This window comes from Vicia villosa, linkage group LG3, assembly GCF_029867415.1.
Source record: "Vicia villosa cultivar HV-30 ecotype Madison, WI linkage group LG3, Vvil1.0, whole genome shotgun sequence".
Classification (NCBI taxonomy): Eukaryota; Viridiplantae; Streptophyta; class Magnoliopsida; order Fabales; family Fabaceae; genus Vicia; species Vicia villosa.
In genome coordinates, this window is record NC_081182.1 from 147,790,026 (window position 1) to 147,810,908 (window position 20,883).

At 30.8% G+C, this 20,883-nt stretch overlaps 1 protein-coding gene across 1 annotated transcript; it reads left to right on the forward strand.

Moving 5' to 3' along the window:
- Window positions 1-14,479: 14,479 nt before the first annotated feature.
- On the forward strand, window positions 14,480-19,453 carry LOC131656785 (coniferyl alcohol acyltransferase-like). Its single transcript, XM_058926394.1, has 2 exons — window positions 14,480-14,992; window positions 18,299-19,453. The coding sequence occupies exons 1-2, from the start codon at window positions 14,549-14,551 to the stop codon at window positions 19,289-19,291; spliced, it is 1,437 nt and encodes a 478-aa protein (XP_058782377.1). The 5' UTR covers window positions 14,480-14,548; the 3' UTR covers window positions 19,292-19,453.
- The last annotated feature ends 1,430 nt before the right edge of the window (window positions 19,454-20,883 follow it).

Sequence of the window (20,883 nt, forward strand, 5' to 3'; positions counted from 1 at the left end):
TTAGAACTTCCTGAGGACTTAATTGTGCACTTAGTTTTGATATCTCTTCCTGCACACTTTGGGCAATTCAAAGTGAGCTACAACACTCAGAAGGACAAATGGTCCCTTAATGAGCTGATATCTCATTGTGTACAAGAGGAAGAGAGGCTGAAGAAAGATAAGACTGAAAGTGCTCATTTGGCTACTAGCTCTCAATTCAAAAGGAAAAGAACTGCAGGGAATCCTTCTCAGAACAAGAAGGCGAAGGAACAACCTAAGGAGTCCACTTGCTTCTTTTGCAAGAAAGCTGGACACATGAAGAAGGATTGTTCCAAGTACGCCGCATGGCGTGTAAAGAAGGGTAATTTTCTCACTTTTGTTTGTTTTGAAATTAATTTAGTTTCTGTACCTAAGGATACTTGGTGGGTAGATTCTGGTGCTACTACTCACATTAGTATGTCCATGCAGGGTTGCCTGTGGAGCCGTCCGCCAAGTGATGCCGAAAGATTCATCTATGTGGGCGATGGCAATAAAGTTGCAGTAGAGGCTATAGGGACTTTTAGATTATTGTTAAAGACTGGTTTTCATTTGGATTTGGTTGAGACTTATGTTGCACCGTCTATTAGGCGGAATTTAATTTCTATTTCTGTTTTGGACAAATCTGGTTATACTTGTTCATTTAGAAATAATAAATTTAGTCTCTCGTTTGATTCAAGTGTTATTGGTTGCGGGTCTTTAAATGATAATCTTTATATGCTTGAAATTGAACGTCCTTATAACAAAATAATGCAAATAGAGTCACATGGTACAAAACGAAAATTAAATGAAAGTTCTGCCACTTTATGGCATAAGCGATTAGGACATATCTCTAAACAGAGAATTCAAAGGCTTGTGTCAGAGGGTATTCTTGGACCCTTAGATTTGACAAATTTTCAAGTTTGCATACAATGCATTAAGGGTAAACAAACAAACAAAAGAAATTTTGATGCTGATAGAGCTAAAGACGTCTTAGAACTAATTCATACGAATATATGCGGTCCTTTCCCTACGGGTTCATGGAATGGACAAAAGTATTTTATTACGTTCATAGACGACTACTCTAGATATGGCTATTTGTACTTAATTCATGAGAAATCTCAGTCCCTAGACATGTTCAAGTCTTTCAAAGCTGAAGTTGAACTTAAGCTTGGAAAGAAAATCAAGGCTGTCAAATCAGATCGTGGTGGTGAATACTATGGTCGATATGATGGATCAGGGGAACAACGTCCTGGGCCCTTCGCGCTTTTCCTCAAGGAGTGTGGAATCGTTCCGCAATATACAATGCCGGGGAAACCCAACATGAATGGAGTTGCAGAACGACGAAATCGGACTCTTAAGGATATGGTGAGAAGTATGATTAGTCATTCTTCCCTACCAGAGTCACTTTGGGGAGAGGCATTAAAAACTGCAGTTTATATTCTTAATAGAGTACCTAGTAAAGTAGTAGCTAAAACCCCTTATGAGTTATGGACTGGGAAAAAGCCCAGCATTAGGCACTTACACATTTGGGGATGTCCAGCTGAAGCGAGACCTTATAGGCCTCATGAAGGTAAGTTGGATGCAAAAACTGTTAGTTGCTACTTTGTTGGGTACGCCGAATACTCTCGCGGGTACAAATTTTACAATCCCATCACTAGAACAATTTTTGAGACGGGAAATGCAAGATTCCTTGAGGATGTAGAGTTTGGAGGGGAAGGAAGCATAAGGAGTGTTGTTTTTGATGAAGAAACTATTACTGGGAGTGAACAAGTCTTTATACCTGTCATTCTACCAGTAATGGATCCAGAAACAAATCAAGATGTTATTCCTAACATCCCTCAAGAAGAAGACAACACTGAGTTTCTTCCTCAAGCACCACCTACAGTTCAAACTCAACAACCTCAAGAGCAGCCATTATTAAGAAGATCCATTAGAGAGAGGAGAAGTGCAATTCCAGATGATTATGTTGTATTTCTTCAGGAACATGAGGATGGCATTGGCTTGACTGAAAAAGATCCTATCAACTTTCGTCAAGCTATGAAGTGTCCTAATTCTCTCAAGTGGATTGATGCCATGAAGGATGAGATGAAATCGATGGGTGACAATGATGTTTGGGATCTTGTTGAATTACCTGAAGGAAAGAAACCCATTGGTTGTAAATGGATATTTAAAACCAAAAGGGATTCAAAGGGTAATGTTGAGAGATATAAAGCTCGTCTTGTCGCTAAAGGTTTTACTCAAAAGGAAGGCATTGATTACAAAGAGACTTTCTCTCCAGTTTCATCGAAAGACTCTTTTAGAATCATAATGGCTTTAGTGGCTCATTTTGATTTGGAGCTGCAACAGATGGATGTTAAAACTGCGTTTCTAAATGGAAACATTGAAGAAACGATATATATGGTACAACCAGAAAATTTTGTATCGGGAGATCCAAAGTCTATGGTTTGCAAACTTAAGAAATCCATCTATGGCCTTAAACAGGCTTCTCGTCAATGGTATTTCAAATTTCATCAAGTAATATCCTCTTGTGGTTTTGAGGCTAATCCAGTTGATGATTGTGTATACCACAAGTTCAGTGGGAGTAAATTTATTTTCTTGGTGTTATATGTAGATGATATCCTTTTGGCAAGCAACAATATAGGCTTATTGCACGAAACCAAGATATTTCTCACAAAAAATTTTGAGATGAAAGATCTTGGGGACGCCTCCTTTGTCTTAGGAATCCAAATAATTAGAGACCGCTCTCGAGGTATCTTAGGATTATCGCAAAGGAGCTATATTGATACAGTTTTGGATAGATTCTCCATGAAAGATAGTAAACCAGGAGACACACCTGTTGCTAGAGGAGATAAATTTAGTCTCAAACAGTGCCCCATTACGGATCTTGAAAAGAAAGAGATGGATAAGATTCCTTACGCTTCAGCTGTAGGGAGTCTCATGTATGCTCAAGTTTGCACTCGTCCCGACTTAGCTTTCATTGTAGGAGTTCTTGGAAGATATTTGAGCAACCCTGGTATGCAGCACTGGACGGCAGTAAAGCGTGTTTTGCGCTACTTGAAGAGAACTAGAGATTTTGTGCTCACTTATCAAAAGTCAGATAACTTGGAGATCATTGGATATTCTGACTCTGATTTTGCAGGATGCCCGGACAGCAAACGATCCACATCTGGTTATATCTTCCTCTTGGCTGGAGGAGCCATCTCCTGGAAGTCTGCAAAACAGACTTTAGTGGCTCCTTCCACCATGGCAGCGGAGTTTGTGGCTTGCTTTGAGGCATCAAATCATGCAACTTGGCTGCGAAACTTTGTCACGGGCCTACGCGTCATTGGGAGCATCCATAGGCCTTTGAAGATTTATTGTGACAATAGTGCAGCTGTACTCTACTCGAACAACAACATGAGTGCTACAAAATCAAAATTTATTGATATCAAGTATCTTGTTGTGAAAGAAAGAGTCCAGGAGAAACAGATTTTGATAGAACATATAGGGACAGACTTAATGCTAGCTGACCCACTAACCAAAGGCTTAACGCCTAAGTCTTTTCATGGGCATGTTACTCACATGGGTCTTGGTTTTGATATTGCCTTGGAATAGTGGGAGTCTTATTTTTTTTTGTTATATGTTCTATACTTTGGTTTCAGTTTTTTTTTTCCGGAACAATCTATGTTATATTTGAAGTTCTGCAGAAATAAAGTTTATTGATCTTTATTGTTATAACATTATGTTTTGGTTATGTGTAAATATTTTGTTTTAAATTACACTTAAGGAACTTTAGTTTTGATCTCACTAAAGACTTTAGTTGGACCAGTTGGAAATAGACATGATAAAGAGATCACATTGCATGAGATTTCCATGCCACTCATCCATATCGATTTATTTTATCAAATGCATTGATTTGGTGGTCATCGGGGTTCCTTCACGTCTTAAGTTAGTGACGATAGCCGCGATGGTCCCTTATTGATGTGTGAGGTGAACTAGATTGTAAAGGAGAAATCTAAGGATAAATAGCATTCGTATGCGCGCCTAAAGAATAATGATATAATCATTAAGATATATTGCCCAAGTGGGAGATTGTTAGAATATTTTATTAAATAAAATATTTAAATAATATTATGTGGGCATATATATTTAAATTGATTATATTAGCTATTTATCAATATGAAGCCTTAATTGATTTAGTGGTCAAATTATGTAATAAGGCTAATTAGTTTTCTATTTATATAATTAATTATTTATTAATTAACTGATATGGGCCGAACTGGGTGGATGTCTGATGGCCCATTTCGGGATAATGGGAACCCTGATGGGCCATCACCTATATAATGGGCTATGGTCCCCAATATATCAGTACGGAAAGCAGATTCACTCTTCTCCCCATCTGAAGAGTACTGAGGCGTGAGGAGTACTGGTTGAGGAAGAGCTATAGCCTACGAGTAATTCTACAATGGATCCAGGTATTCCTTGATTCCTTACTCTTCATTAATCTTTAATAGATCAACATGATAAATGATCCTATATTCATGTTCGTGTTCATATATGTATTTTATAACTTCCGCACTAAAGTGATTATATGTTATAATCTTTGTAAAGAACATGCTTAGGTGATTTTTTTTATCTTACAATTCATCTATGCCTCATGAATATTTGGGAGAAGCCTTCAAGAATGCAGTCTTCAAACTTAACTATTTATAATTAAAAATAAAATAATAAGTTAACTATTTTTTTCTTTAACTTTCTTTTTTTACAATTTTATTTTTTCTCCCTCTCAAACTTTACCATCAGTATTTTAAAAATTAAATCGGTCATTAAAATGACGAAAATACTGTATCACTGATTTATTAGTTGAACTATCTGATCATTGGTCGAGCTGTATTATTAAACTTGACTAAATTAGATAATTCAGTCAAATAAAATAATATCTACAGCAAAATTATATAGTTAATAAATCCGTCAAACCATATGACTTAGCTCTAAAAAAATCACGAGAAAATTTAAAATATTAAAATATTAAAATTTATTCTTTCAATTTAAATTTTAAATATAGTTATCACACACAATAAAATAGTACAAAATACAAAATAATGTAATACAATATTGCAATGTCTAATAAATTTAATTCCAATGAAAAAAATTGTTCTAAATAAGTTTTGCACAACGTCTATTTATATTTTTATTTTAATTTTTTTTAAAAGATTATCAAAACGATGTCATTTTGTCTGAGAAAAAAAAGTAAGCATTTAAACGTTCAGTTTTTGAAAACTGCAGATTTTCCATTTTTTACCAGTTTTGACCGCCAATTTTTGAAAACTATCAATTTTTTGGTTTTTACCGGACATGACCGCTAGTTTAAATTGTCTATTTTTTCTTATAATTTAAGTCATACTTTCATGTTTAGCCACACCGATATATAATGTCTGGATCCGCCCCTACACACGACCACAATTAAATTGGCCTCAAACTTCTAGCCAATTCAGCTATGCCTCATGAATATTTGGGAAAAGCCTTCAAGAATGCAGTCTTCATCATAAACAAGTTACTTAATTTTATTTTTAATCATTCATCTCCTATGCTAACTCTATTTCATAAAGACCCTGATTGTGTTGCCTTTAAAATTTTTGGTTGCGTGTGCTATCCATACATTTTAGACCATACATTAAGTATAAATATGACTTTAAATCTGAACAATGTGTCTTCTTAGGGTAAAATCCTAATCATAAAGGATACATTTGTTTATTTAAACGTGTCAAAATATATAATTTTAGACATGTCAAATTTGATGAAAATGTTTTTCTCTTTTAAGACTTTTAGATACTCGATCGAAATCTAGTATTATCGAAGGTAGTTTTTTGGTTCGACTATTCGACAGGAAATTAGCATGTCGTGGAAATGTGTTCACATGTTCTAGTCGAGGTATGCTAGGATTGTTTGCATGTCGAGTTGTGTCTGTTTGTTATGTCCAATTGTTTAAGTTAACTTGTTTTCTAAGTTAGTTTATTTTCTAAGTTAATTTGTTTTCTAAGTTAGCTTGTGTAATGGATCTTTGTGTAAAAGCCCATTAGTTTAATGTGTTAGTTTTATTATAAATAGCATACTAGTCTCTCATCATTGCATGCTTCAAATCCTAATTAGGGTGAGATAGATTATTTGTTATACTGTAACACTTGTAGTCTTGTTTCAAACAGAAAGTAAAGAATATAACCAATTTTATTGTGTTCTTCTTGTTTCCCTCTTTCCTATCCTTGTGGGTTTTCTTTACAAAAACGAAACCTATTATACTTTGTTCTTGACATTGATTTCACAACAAATTGGTGCGGTGGGCATGGAGAAGAATGTCGTCAACAAAGTATGAGATTGAAAACTTATTGGAGAGAACGATTTCAGTTTGTGGCACTTGAAGATGAAAGTCCTACTGGTTCAGCAGGGTTGTTTAGAAGGTGCATGAAGAAAGGTGGTTTGTTCCCTTGATGTTATAGAGTTTGTTCTAAGGTGGAGATTTATGATATATTGTATCAAACTCTAGTATTATCGAAGGGTAGCTTCTTGGTTCGACAATTCGACAGGAAATTAGCAGGCTATCGAATTCTGTTAACACGTTGTAGTCCAAGTATGCTAGGATTGTAAGCATGTCGAATTAGGCTTGTTTGTCATGCCAAATTGTTTAAGTTAGCTTGTATAATGGGTCTGTGTGTAAAAGCACATTACTTTAGTGTGTTAGTTTTATTATAAATATCATACCAGTCTCTCAACATTGCATACTACAAATCCTAATTAGGGTGAGAGAGGTTACTTGTTATTATGTAACACTTGTAATCTTGTTTCAAAGAGAAAGTAAAGATTAACAGTTTATAACCAATTTTATTGTGTTCTTCTTGCTTCCTTCTTTCCTACCCATGTGGGTTTTCTTTACAAGAAAAGAAACCTATAATACTTTGTTCTTGGCATTGATTTCACAACAAAGACAATCCTAACTTGCACTATTAGAAACCTCATATGTCGGGTCAGATTGATGTGCATAAGGTATATCCTTATGCACGGTGCATAAGTCTCGTACGAGTAATATTTAAATTATTCTGAATAACATTTTAGTTAGAAACGAGTAATAATATCACAATCCATGAATAATATATAAATTATTTGTACACATCTATTAATTATGAGTAATTATTAATTATGAGTAATGAGTACACTATTCTGAGTAATATTTACACCATTATGAGTAATATCGAATTTTAACTATTTTGAGTAATATATTCATTGTTCTGAGTAATATTTATACTATTTTGAATAATCTGTATATTATTTTGACTAATAAATATAATATTTTGAGTAATATAAACAATATTTGAGTATTTATGCATCGTGCATAAGGATATACCTTATGCACATCAGCACATCCCTCATATGTCTATCAATATTCACTTAATGCTGACTACATTCATACTACTCCTAACATATTATGCCAAAATAAAATAAATCTTATTGTCACTAATAATAATGTTTCCACTTTGCATGACACAACACACAATGAGAACATATCTAAAGCATCAAGTACTGATCATAACCAAACTGATGTTGTTGATTAATCAAATTCACTAAGAATTTAAAGCCCTATAAAATAATACGCTAATTTATTATCACTATAGATCACTCTCAACCACCTCACACTAAAGCTACCACTTAACTTGTCAATTCCAATAATTTTGGCCAATCTAATACCAATGTTGTTAGGCATTGCATTATTAATGATCACAATACGAGCACAAGAGGAAGACATGAAATCTTTAAACCTAAAATATATATTACTTTTCTGCAAACAATCTATCTCCTGAGCCAAAACTGTGAAAGTCAGTTATCAGCACAATAATATGGAAGAAATTAAGTCATGGAAGAATAATATGTATCTCTCATCCACAATAAAACTTAACACTTTTTCCCTCCTCCACCAAATTGCAACATTATTGGCTACAAATGGGTCTTTATGATAAAATATAATCATGATGGATCAATCTCAAAATAAAAAGTCATATTTGTTGCAAAGGGCTCCCATAAACAAGAAGGGCTAGATTTTTCAAAAAATGTCAGTCATGTCATCCAACCAACAACAATAAAGTTAATTCTCACTATATTTATTTCAAAAAACTTCCCAATAAAAAAAATAGACATACAAAATGCCTTTCTAAATGGTGACCTCGATGAATCCATATTTATGGCTCAAGCTTCTAGCTTTATTAATGGCTCAACAGACACTTTGGTTTATAAATTTCAAAAATGAATCTTGGGTTTGAAATAAGTCCCCCGTGATTTGTTTCATAAACTCCACTCTTTTATCACAAAAATAGGATTTGAGTTTACCAAAAGTCATATTTCCTTGTTCCCTAAGGTAACTCATGATGGTTTGATATGGTGTCTGAACAATCTAGAAGGATTTTGAATAAAATACTCTCTTTTAGAAGATTTTGAAATCATAGTTTAATTTGGAAGTAAAATCGTTAAAAAAATTGTGAGGAGTAGTATCTTCGTGTAACATTATGTAAAAGCGTAGTTGATTAGTTTAATGAGGAAGTAAAATCGCTAAAAGAATGAACTTGATGATTGAATTTATGAAGAATACTTGATGTAATCTTGATCAAGCCCTCACTCTAAGGAAACAAATTTTGAATTATTCTTCCAATCAAATCCAAATTCTCACATGAAATGGAAGCTTGATCCAATATCCTCTTCTTCCCTATATCACTCGCCAGACTCCCATTCTCTAGCTTCCTCCACTCTAAACTTCTGAACTTAAGCGAGAGAATGAAAGTGGAAATATAAGGAGGAGGATTAGCTTAATTTTGATTCATATAGTATCTTGGGGGAGTTACCACTTTTTTACACTTGTCTCTAATAAAAAATTCTAACCATTTCCCCTTATTTTAAATTAAGGGATTATAGCTAGATTAGAATAATTAATCTCCATTAGTTAGACATCATCATACTAATTCATACCAAGTTTAAATAGGGTTATTATATTACCCCTCGGTTTTTGTTCCATTAAGAAGAAAGTTGTAATGGTCAATCGTCCAATCCTCAACAAAAGTATTTTTTATTTCAAAACTATAAAGTGTGCGCCATATACCTCTCAGTTTTTGTAAATATTCGAGGGAAAAAGAAATTATTTACGTTGGTTTGATATAATAACCGAGGGGTATAACCTATTTATTCATTTATAATTTGTTTTAAATTTCAATTTGACTGACCTGTATTTTTATTTACACTTAAACTAAATTTGTTTTGATAGAATCATAAAATTTTATTTTATACAAATCATGATTAAATATACACTGAATATTAAATTACATTATTTACAAAACTAAATGTACACATATCCAAAATGGTACACCAAGAGAACCTATACATATTTGAAAACATATCCAAAATGGTACACCAAGAGAACCTATACATATTTGAAAACAGAACCATATAATGCTTACAAAACCTATATGATATTTGGGATACATAAAACTTCTACCATTAGAACCTATACATATTTGAACCTATAATGACGAAACCTCTATACAATGCTTACAACAACTAAGAAAAAATAGTGTTGTTGAGATTCATACAAAGATAGGAAGACACCGATCCAACGTGATCGGATGTCATTTATATTTTTGGTGGAAATGGTGTTCAGTCGCTAAACGCATATGATTTAAACAAAATTTAAATCATGATAAGCTAACAATAACAATATTAACTGAAAAAATATAAATAAATTACATGTATATGAATACAGCTAATACCTTATCATATCAATAAGGTTGTGAAATTTCGATTACTTTGTCTGTTTTTACATATAATGGATTTGCCTAAAATGTTGCACTATTTTCTTTTACTCTTTCTAGGATCGAGTCTGATATTAGAAAGTTTAGGAGTAAGATTACTTACCAACCCAATTTTTTTTTTTTTTTGCTTTTTCATTGGAACTGGTTCTTGTTTGTATATATTTTAGCAAATTTGCACTTTGTAGTTGCATCACAGCTACTTATTTACGTGGGAGCTATTAACATTTTAATCATATTTGTTGTAATTTTAATCCATGAATAAATAATGCCACCAGAGACAATATTTAATATATGTTTTATAACATGGTATCCACACGAATGGCTTCCAGGTTATTTTCGCGTCTACAGATGATTTTCATATAATTTATTCGTAGTTAAATAATTTTTGCAATTACGATTACGTCCAACCAATCATCTCCCTTCAACATCTCCAAAATAAAACTCTCATGGAGTATATATTCTTGTTCTAATTCATATTTTAATATCATCTAAAAGCAGTGGCGGATCCAGAACAATATTTAAGTGGGGGCAAAAAAACTATCAATGATAAAACAATTTTGATTTAATAAAATAAATACACTTCTACAAATTAAAATTACTTTTTATGTATTTTTATTTTGTGAATAAATTATTTAATATAACTAATATAGAATAATATCACTTTGACAAAAAAATTAATATCTCTTTTTATATGTAAATAAAATACAAATTTTTTTATATATATAATTCAACTAATCTACAACTTTTGTAACATAATCAAAATTAAAATTCTAAAAGAATTCTATTTTTTATTGAAAAAAATTTCACTCTCCCCTATTGACTATAGACTTTTGTAATAAAATCTTCGAATATTATTTTTAATTTTAGAATGATAGCATGATATTTTATTCTTGTTTATGAAGTAAATAAAAAAATTCACAAAATCACAAAATCACAATTCAATAATTTATTTTTTAATAATCTAAACTATTGTGCTAATAATATTTTTTATTTAAAACAAGCTCATAACAGAATATTACTAAAATAATAGCATATTAAATTTTTTTAACACCTCTCTGAAATTTCTCAACTATATTTTTAAAAATAATATAGAATAAATAATCAAATCCATTTGTAGAAATAACATACTTATAATAATAAAGAATTTTTTGTTTTAATGAAAATAATAATACTATAGAGAAATATGGTTCAAAAAATATATGTAATAGATTGTGAGGTTTGTAACTGAAATGAGTGGAAACAACTTCTTTTATTTTAAAATTGAAATAAAGTTTAAATGATATATTTTTATATAAGTTAGTAACAATGATTATTATTCTTGTGGGGGCAAGAGCCCTCAAACTCCATAACATAGATCCGCCCCTGTCTCAAAGATACCCTGCATCTCCTCTATCGCAATTAATAGTTTTTGCATGTTATCTAGTTTATGTAATGTGGTGTCAATATTATGTTGTGGAGCATAACAACTACCTTTCATGCTTTCACCATAAAAGTTGGTGTTTGATAATATCTATTTAAATTGTAAATCATATCAACAAAATTAAATTTAGTTATTTATCCGTATAATTAACATAAAAAAATGTCATATTATAATTAATATTTGGTTTGGTAGCAGGGTCGTCTTAAACAATTTAAAAGCTATGTTCTAATTTTAAAAGTTGGTGTTTGATAATATATATTTATTAAGTTTATTAATTTAATTCTTATTCAAAAATCTTTTAAATCTATTAATTTACTTATATATATATATATATATATATATATATATATATATATATATATATACATATAATCATAATAATGTAGTTAAAAATTATATTAATATTAAAAATAATACTAATATTAATAAAGTTTTAATAAAATTATAAGTAACATGGTTGTTTAACACACGACCCATGATTTAATTTTAATATTATAAAATATGGCACACACAACCCATGATTTAATTTTAATATTAAAAATATTATAAAATATGACCGTTTTTTAAAACAATTGTAAAAAACGTAAATTTGCTTGTCCCAGGGTTAGAACACACGACCTACTAGCATATCCAGGCGTAGACAACCGCTGCACATAAATTATATATAAATAATTTATTTATATTTTTTAAGCCCAAATTCAAAAAATATGAGGCCCCCATTTTTTATGAGGCCCTAGGTGGTGGGCCTGCTTGCCCTGGCCCAGGACTGGCCCTTCCCACCATGCTCCTCTGTTCTAGTTGCTTCTACCAAGATGTCATAACATTCTCGTGGAACAAAGATACTATCTTTGGATTTTTCAACCAGTAAATCCTATAACACATATAAATTTTCATCTTTACCAAATTGAAATAACTTAAATAATTAATGTTGAAAAAAGTATATACTTACAATCATTTTCGCAATTTCGCGTGCATCCTCTGATGTGAACTCGCCTCCTGGTATTTGATGCGCCCTCTTCCATTTCTCATGGCGTAATGATGGAGATTGGCTGCGATTAGGGCTTCTAAAAGGATCTCCCCTCTCTTGTTCTCTTTGTTATCTTTTTTCCTGAATCATTATCTTTTCCATTTTATCATATCCTCCATGAGATAATCTATGTGGATAGATATTTAATGCTCTATTCTCCTTTTCTTTTTGGCTCTTAGCCAAAAATTCAGGAGTGGTGCGAGACTTGACAAACTCCTTCCAAACGCCCTTACAAATAAATGAATACATCACATATGAAGGATCTAATTTGTTCTTTGGGTTTGTAATATAATCACTTGTGAGTTGTGTCTTAAAGCCCATACGACGTTCACCAGCATGTCCAATCCATTTCTTTCTCAAACATATAAACATCTGGAACGATAAACATTTCCTACATTTACATAATACATATGATATTAGTATTAAACCCAAAAAAAATGGTTATCTATACTTGTAAAAAAAAGTTATAAAATTTATAATAAATTTCGCACATCGATCCATAATTTATCTTTCAAATCATCTTCAACATTGTGTCAATTATATATTAAACTGTTGACTTTGCTACCTTGTAATAATACGTAACCCATAAAATTATCAGCATGTTCACCATAAGCCTTACTAGTTCTTTAACAAAAATCAACCGGGAAGCGAACACCGGTTTCACGAGCTTTTGACACCTTGGTCATTATCGTGACACCTCTAGTTTTTATTTGACTTTTAGTACTAGCAAAGATGTTGGTTGAATCACTCATCTTTGTGTAAACTTCCTAAGAACATACATCCAACATATCCTTAAACTAATGCATATCTTTAAACTAATACTACTAATGAAAACCAACATTTCAAGATATTTGCTAAGGCACCTAATACATATGAATTATACTATACTCATAATACATTTTCTAAGAACATACATTTAACATTTTCAGTGGTCAGTACGTAACACCATCTTCTCGAACCAACACTATTTAAGAAAAACAACATTTTTTATCAAACTAACAATAGATAAAGTGAGTTACGTACCGAAAACGTGATAACAAAGCTTCTTTAGGTTGGAAGAAATGATGTTCGAGTTATTGTTGGAAGATGAAATCTGAGTTTTGATGAAAATGAAATCGCTTATGATATTTTAAGAGAATAAAATGTGGAGTGTTGATAGGTAAATGAAAATTTATAGTCCAGTTCTGTGAAGTGTTCATGCAAAAGAACTTACACGTCGGGTATAGTGGATAACTGTGGGAATAGATTAATTTAAAAATAAAATAAAATATAAAAGCATCATGTTCTGGGAATTGCATGCAAATGATATTAACTCTTGGTTGGGCAAAGTAACCGAGGGACAATACAAATTAAAAAATAAAATAAATAGGGACATTTGAAAATATTAATTACGTAATTTAAAATAAATAAAACAGGAGAAAAGAGAAATACGTCAACTGAGAAAATGTAATGCTTAGTTCCTAAGACAATTGAAAAATAAATAAAAAACAAAAAATACAGTAATAAGGATTCGAATTGATGTCCCCGATAGATCTATTCCCTCGATTTTTCTCTTAAGTGACGAAATAAGTTGTATATATATTTTTTAAAATTAATCATGTCACTTTCGGAACACATATTGATTATTTGTTAGACGAGGTGAAAGCTTTGTCGTGTAATATATTATTTATTTATTATAGTGTCAACTGTTTTGTTTTAGAGGTGTTGTGGTTCAGTCACTGTTTTGTACAATTTTGAAGAGTGTCGAGAAATACTTTAAAAAGAGCAATTAGTCCACGAATCGACTCGATAATTTTTTCTCGGATAATTTTTTTTAAAATCATAAAAAACACTATTCAAACTAAACAATTTTAAACCGAAGGAATTTCAATTAAACTTCATTGTAATTTGCACTTATGTGGAGTATGTTGTACCACTTTGTATTTTTGGTTACATTCACCTCTTGATTTTCTAATTTTTGACTAAGCGTTGCTGTATCGGGTTGAGTATCCCTGGTACTCTATTTAATAAATTTTGCTTATAAAAAAAAAAAAAACTCTTGCAAATGTTATTGAAAATAATAATAACATTTATTTTTTAATAGAAAATAACCTTGAATGATTTGCTGTCCAATGATATCTACCATCATCACTTGATGAACCAACGTTGACCATAAAACAAACCACTTCATCACTCTTTTTTCTGTGCACTTTACGACTATATATATACACAACACAACCACTTCTCCAAACTACAATCAATTTAAATACACCCTTCATTCCTTAACCATATCAACAACAAAAAATGGGCATTGAAAATGGAAATTTTACTGTGAGTATGACTAATGAAGAGGTGGTAGCAGCAGTGTTACCAATTCATGAACATTCCCTCCCACTCTCTAATCTTGACTTACTTCTACCTAAAGTAGATGTTGGAGTTTTCTTTTGTTACAAGAATCCCATGCTGTCTTCGACATCGTCGACACCAACAACGTTAATAACCTTTGAATCTATGGTTGTGTCTCTCAAGAAGGCATTGGCTAAAGTTTTGGTATCTTACTATGTTTTTGCAGGTGAAGTTGTGTCTAGCTCTATGGGTGAACCTGAGCTTCTTTGTAATAACCGTGGGGTTGATTTTGTTGAAGCTGTGGCTGATATTGAGCTTCAATGTCTCAATTTTTATAATCCTGATGAATATGTTGAGGGAAAGCTGGTTCCAAAGAAGAAGCATGGCGTCTTCGCTATACAGGTATATTAGTTTTTAGTTCATATTCAGTTAATTTAGTTCATAAATCTAGTTTAACGATTTAATTTTTAAATCGAATTTTTAGCTTGGTTCATTGTCAGTCATACCGTTAAACATGTTAAATGATTTTTTATTAATGTTAAATTTTATAGATACTATAAAATAATAATTTTTAAATCAGTTATAAATTTTATTATATAAATATGTTATAAAAAATTAATTTTATGTTACTAAGTTTAACACATCTGTGTGATTTGTTTTTTATATATATTCTTTTTATTTTTGGCCATAGAATTTTGGGATGAATGGATTCATTTTGTCACTATAGTGCTGACACAAAACATCAACAAATACAAACTATAATAAATAGCTATTCCACGTGAATCGTATTACAATAACATTTTACAGGATAATAGTTTAATGTTTGTTGAGAATCAAGTGTGAGGAAGAAGTCTCAAATTAATTAAAAAAAAATAAATAAATATTTTATAGGTGATATAATCCATACACCTATCACCTTCCTCTCCAAATAAATATGGGTCATGCTAACGAGTGCCCCAGGAGCACTCTTTAAGCATTCTAATTAAAGAATATATTCTATAGAAAAGTTAACAATTTCAATTTCCGAGGTAATTAATACACATATTATCAATAAAAACTTGCTATTTTAAGGCCTTAAAGAGTGCCCCTGGGACACTCGTTAGCATTTCCCAATAAATATATTACCATCGTGACTTTATTTTTTTATCGCTATTGTCATGTTAGATAAGTAGTTGACAAGTTATCGAAAATAATAATTTTTAAAGATTTTTTCATCTTTTATTTCTAAACCACATCTTTAATGTTGTGGAAAACAAAATAACACGACAGATATTTATTTGTTCTCTTCTTTTTTATAAGCAAATGTTAGCCATCAAACCCTGAACCAAGTTGGTAATATTTATTCAAAAATGTTAATCTATATGAATTCAACTGACACTTGAGTTAAATAAAAATTTCTTATATATTTTATAATATATTAATATAAATAAATTATTTATATTTATAAATCAATATCTTTAAAAATTTTATATTTTATATTGAAAAGATAATAAATGATTATATTAGATGCTCTATATACAAAAAATTCCTTAGATATTAAAAAACTAATTTATTTTAAAAATATTAAACAAAAAAATTAATTACTAACTAATTTTTATATTCTTTTATATTTCATGTAGATAAATATTATATTTATTATTTTATATTCTATTATATTTTATGTATATAAATATTATATTTATTATTTAAAAGTTGTTTTCTTAAACGGGAGGCCAATTATCCATTCAACCTCAACTATTTGCCTAACATTTTGCTGTTATTGTTGTAAGTATTAGGGCAACCTCTTGCTTAATTGACTCTAGTGTTAAAAGATTCTTTAGAAGTGATTATGAATATTATAATTGAAATATATATAGTGATAATTTATAGATTAAATTAATAATTTTTATTCATTAAAAAAATTGTTACAGAGCTAATCACATGGTTCATCCACAATCATATACCTAAACAAACACACGTTTATGCTGCCATCATTGTCTTGTTTAGTACATCATAGTTTTTCTGTTCTACGTAACACTTTTTGTAGCAGTTTTGTCTTGGTTTTTGGATGTATTAATTGCTTTAGTATTTTAGTTTTGGTTGCATCGTTATTTTGGATTCATGTGTACTGTCTTAGCACATCTTGTACTCTTAATTTAATTTCTACTTTTTGGCTTTCAAAAAAGTAACAAAAAGTACATCATAATTTTTTCCAAAGAATATTCTATTTAACCATAGAGTTAGTTCAAATATTACTTTTTATGTTTAATTAAATATGGTCCTCTAATGTACATAATTTATAGAATTACTCGCCATGATATAAATTCAAATAATTTTAATCTTCTATCATTTTTACACTTAAAATTAATAATATGTTCATTTATAAATAAAATGTTATTTGTGAAACTTAACGAATTATGATTATATATATATATATATATATATATATATATATATATATATATATATATATATATATATATATATATATATATATATATATGAGGAGGGTTATATTGACTCCAATAGTAAGTTATAATAACTTACTCCACATCTTGACCATTAATTATTTTCAATTTAATGGTTAAAAATAATAAGGAATAGTATGGTTAAAAATAATAAGGAATAGTTTTCTCTTTCCACATTTAATGACTTATAAAATAAAATTTTTAAATTACACTTTAAAAAAAATGTGAGTGAGGGTAAATTTATTTGAAGAGCTTTAAATATAAAAAATATAAAGTAAACATCATTAAGAAATGGACACGCTAATAATTTTTAATGTTAAAATATTAAAATATAAATAAATATAATTTAATTTAAGGATTAATTCTGTGAATAAGATAAAATATGTCAAAACTGTAATCAAGTATAATTATTATCATGGGTGAATTCAAAAAATATTATTATAGTAATAATTTTTATACTTAGTTATTATTTAAAAAAGTTAAATTTATGCTATTATTAATTTGTTTTACGTTCATATTATTTTGATTCTTTGTAGTTTTTTATTTTTATGAGGGTCCTTTTTGAAAAAAAGTATTTTTAAATATTTTTTATATTAATTTTTTTAATTTATTTTTTATTAATTAAAAAAATATTTTTGATATCCCATAATATAAATACACATTATCAAAATCATAATTTTTTGTAATAAAGTATTTATCTTTAAAATAATTTAAAATTTAAGTGATTGTTTAAATTTTTGATATTCAAAAGAAATTATAGCAAAGTGACGAAATTCATAAAATAATATTTTTATAATAATTATTTGAACAAAATTTTTACTGGAAGCTTTGTTTAAAAATATTTTAAAAAATTCAACAAAATATTTAATACAGAAAATTTTTATTATAAAAAATTGAACTTTAATCACCAAATATTTGTAGTCAATTTTTGACATATTAAAAGAAAAAAATGTATACAAAAAAATGTTGCTAGATAAAATAAAAAAAAAAACAATTTGATGTCTTAAAAACTAAATTAAAACATTATTGAGACAAAATATAAATGACTAAAAATACATTTCATCCTAAAGAAGCGACTTTTAAAAAGTTAAACCGTTTTGTTAAAGTATTATTTTTTAATAAAAGAAAGAAAAAAAAAGTAATATCATTCCAACATCACAGAGCCTAAAATGTCATGTGTTAATATGCACTCTATGAAATTTTTTGAAGCTAGTAAATGAAATTTACTGTATTAACCAAATCTATCATTTATTTTATGCAGGCAACCTCATTGAAGTGTGGTGGGATAGTAGTGGCATGTACATTTGATCATCGCATAGCAGATGCTTATTCAACAAACATGTTTTTAGTTTCATGGGCCGAGATGGCCCATCCCACAAAGCCCATCAAGCCCACAACCATAACAACAACTAACAAACCATGTTTTCGTCGCTCCCTCCTTAGCCCTCGTGGTTATCCAACTTCCATCCACCATTCCATCAACGACATGTACATTCCCATTTCCAAACTCCCTCCTCCTTCATCCACCACTACCAAACCATTACTCAGCCGTATATACTATGTCACTGCAGAGGATCTCTACCGCTTGCAAAAACTCGCTGGTGGGACTTGCAATGGTAGTAATTATAATACCAAGCCTACAAAGCTTGAGTCTTTCTCTGCCTACTTGTGGAAGTTGATTGCTCATGCAGCTATAAAGGAGGATAGTAAAATGGCCATTGCCAAAATGGGTATAGTGGTTGATGGAAGAAAGAGACTTGAAAATTATAGTATTGGTGAAGAAATGGCCAACTATTTTGGAAATGTTCTTTCTATACCTTTTGGTGCAAAACCGGTGGAGGAGTTGGTTGATAAACCATTAGGATGGGTGGTTGATGAGGTTCGTGAGTTCGTATCTATAGCAACAACAGAAGAGCATTTCTTAGGACTCATTGATTGGGTTGAAATGAATCGACCTAATCCTGGATTGGCTAAGATTTACTGTGGTGGCTCTAAGGAAGGGCCAGCTTTTGTGGTGTCTTCCGGACAAAGATTTCCGGAAGAAAAAATGAACTTCGGGTGGGGGGAAGTTGTGTTTGGATCTTACCATTTTCCTTGGTGTGGTGAAGCTGGTTATGTGATGCCAATGCCAAGTCCTTTAAGGAATGGTGATTGGATTGTGTACATGCACCTTTTGAAACAACATTTGGAGATCATGGAATCGAAGGCAGACCACGTCTTTGTCCCATTAACATGGGATTATCTCAATCAGTGATGAATATCTTATTAATAATCATGCATGTTGGCTTATTGTTTTCATAGTTAAAAGTGTTTACTTAGTACTTTAAATTTGTGTTTAGTCTTGAAATACAATGTCATATCACATATAGTTGTCAAGCTTGTAACATATGCAACAATGTTGATTTCAATGGATATATTTAAAGGATTTAATGTAAATACACCGACGATGTAAAACAGTTTTACAGTGTCAGTGAAATCCAAACCGTTAATTTTTATAAACGTTTAACTTTTTCTTTAAATCATATATAAAGTATTTATTATTAAGGGTTGTGATGCGTTGACCGTGTAAAAAAATTTACACTAACAGTGCACTACTTTTAAGCTCATATTTAAATATCTATAATTGATGGTGCTTTGTTGATTTGGATGTTCTAAATTTTACTTTTTTTTTTGTAATTGTAATTTTAATGATTGATATTAATTTTTTTTACATGTTTGATTGGTATTTTTTGTTAAAATTCTTTATGGTTATAATTTTAATGATAATATTTGTTTTGGAGTGGGCCGAGTAGGCCCAGCTCCCCTGGCTAGCCGAGCAGGCCCATTCTTCTTGGGCTCATTCCCCATTCACCGTTACGAACGGGTTCACGCGAAGATCACGTGAATAACGCTTCAGCAAAGTATTCGGCCAACCACCTCCGAATCCTACGCCACGTTCACCCAGAACGTGTGTCACCTGCTGACTCAGCCCTGACAGAGGGTGTTCTGGCAGTTTTCTAGCACGTGGGCCTCCAATTGGATTTGACCCAAATAGGAAACCTTGGCCCAGTGCTGGGGGCTATAAATACCCTCTTTCACTTGAGGGTCAGGTATTCATTCTCTACTTCTTAAACCCTTGCTCTTTCTATGATTGCTACTTACTTTGGCATCAGAGAACCTTGCAGGTACCCCCTTCTTTGTTCAACAAGTCAGATCCAGCCACCGTGACGATCCACTCTGATCAGGTTAGATAAATATTGTTTAAAGATATGATCAATATTCTAGCCAAATTATTAATCCTTGCAAATATCCGACTTACATTGGTTCCATCCTAAATAGAAAGTAGTCGTTAATTATTAATATTGTATGCTTCCTTGTTGGCATTATCCTTTTATTTATCCAGGGATTCGCATCTACCATATAAAACATTAATTGTTCTGGAAAACTCCCAATTGACCTTCCCTCTTCTTCTACCACCTCAACAAAATAGGGGCAATTTTGGTCCAAAATTTGCTTTTTGCAACTAATGATGTCATATTGTTCAACTCCAATTACATGGTTGTTGTTTTATGCTTTTGCTTGCTATATTTGAACCGATTGATGATGTCATAAGGTTGAATTACTATTGCTATTGATTTTCCTCTTTTACCTTTTTCCAATCTTTAATTCAAAATTCAAATTTGAAATAAAATATCTTCTGACACTCTCCATCTCTCTCGTCCTTTCCCTTACTCTCTCTTTGAAAGTTTCAAAATCTGTGACTAATCTTTCTCTTTCTCCTTCCATCATTTTCTTCTGTACTAATCTCTCTCTCTCTCTCTCTCTCTCTCTCTCTCTCTCAAACATCTCCAATCACGTCCTTCATCT

What these genes read in the sequence shown, in the direction of transcription:
- LOC131656785 (XM_058926394.1), top strand. Translation starts at nt 14,549, where the DNA reads ATGGGCATTGAAAATGGAAATTTTACTGTGAGTATGACTAATGAAGAG. An exon ending in ATGGCGTCTTCGCTATACAG is followed by an intron (nt 14,993 to 18,298) that starts GTATATTAGTTT and finishes TATTTTATGCAG; the next exon opens with GCAACCTCATTGAAGTGTGG.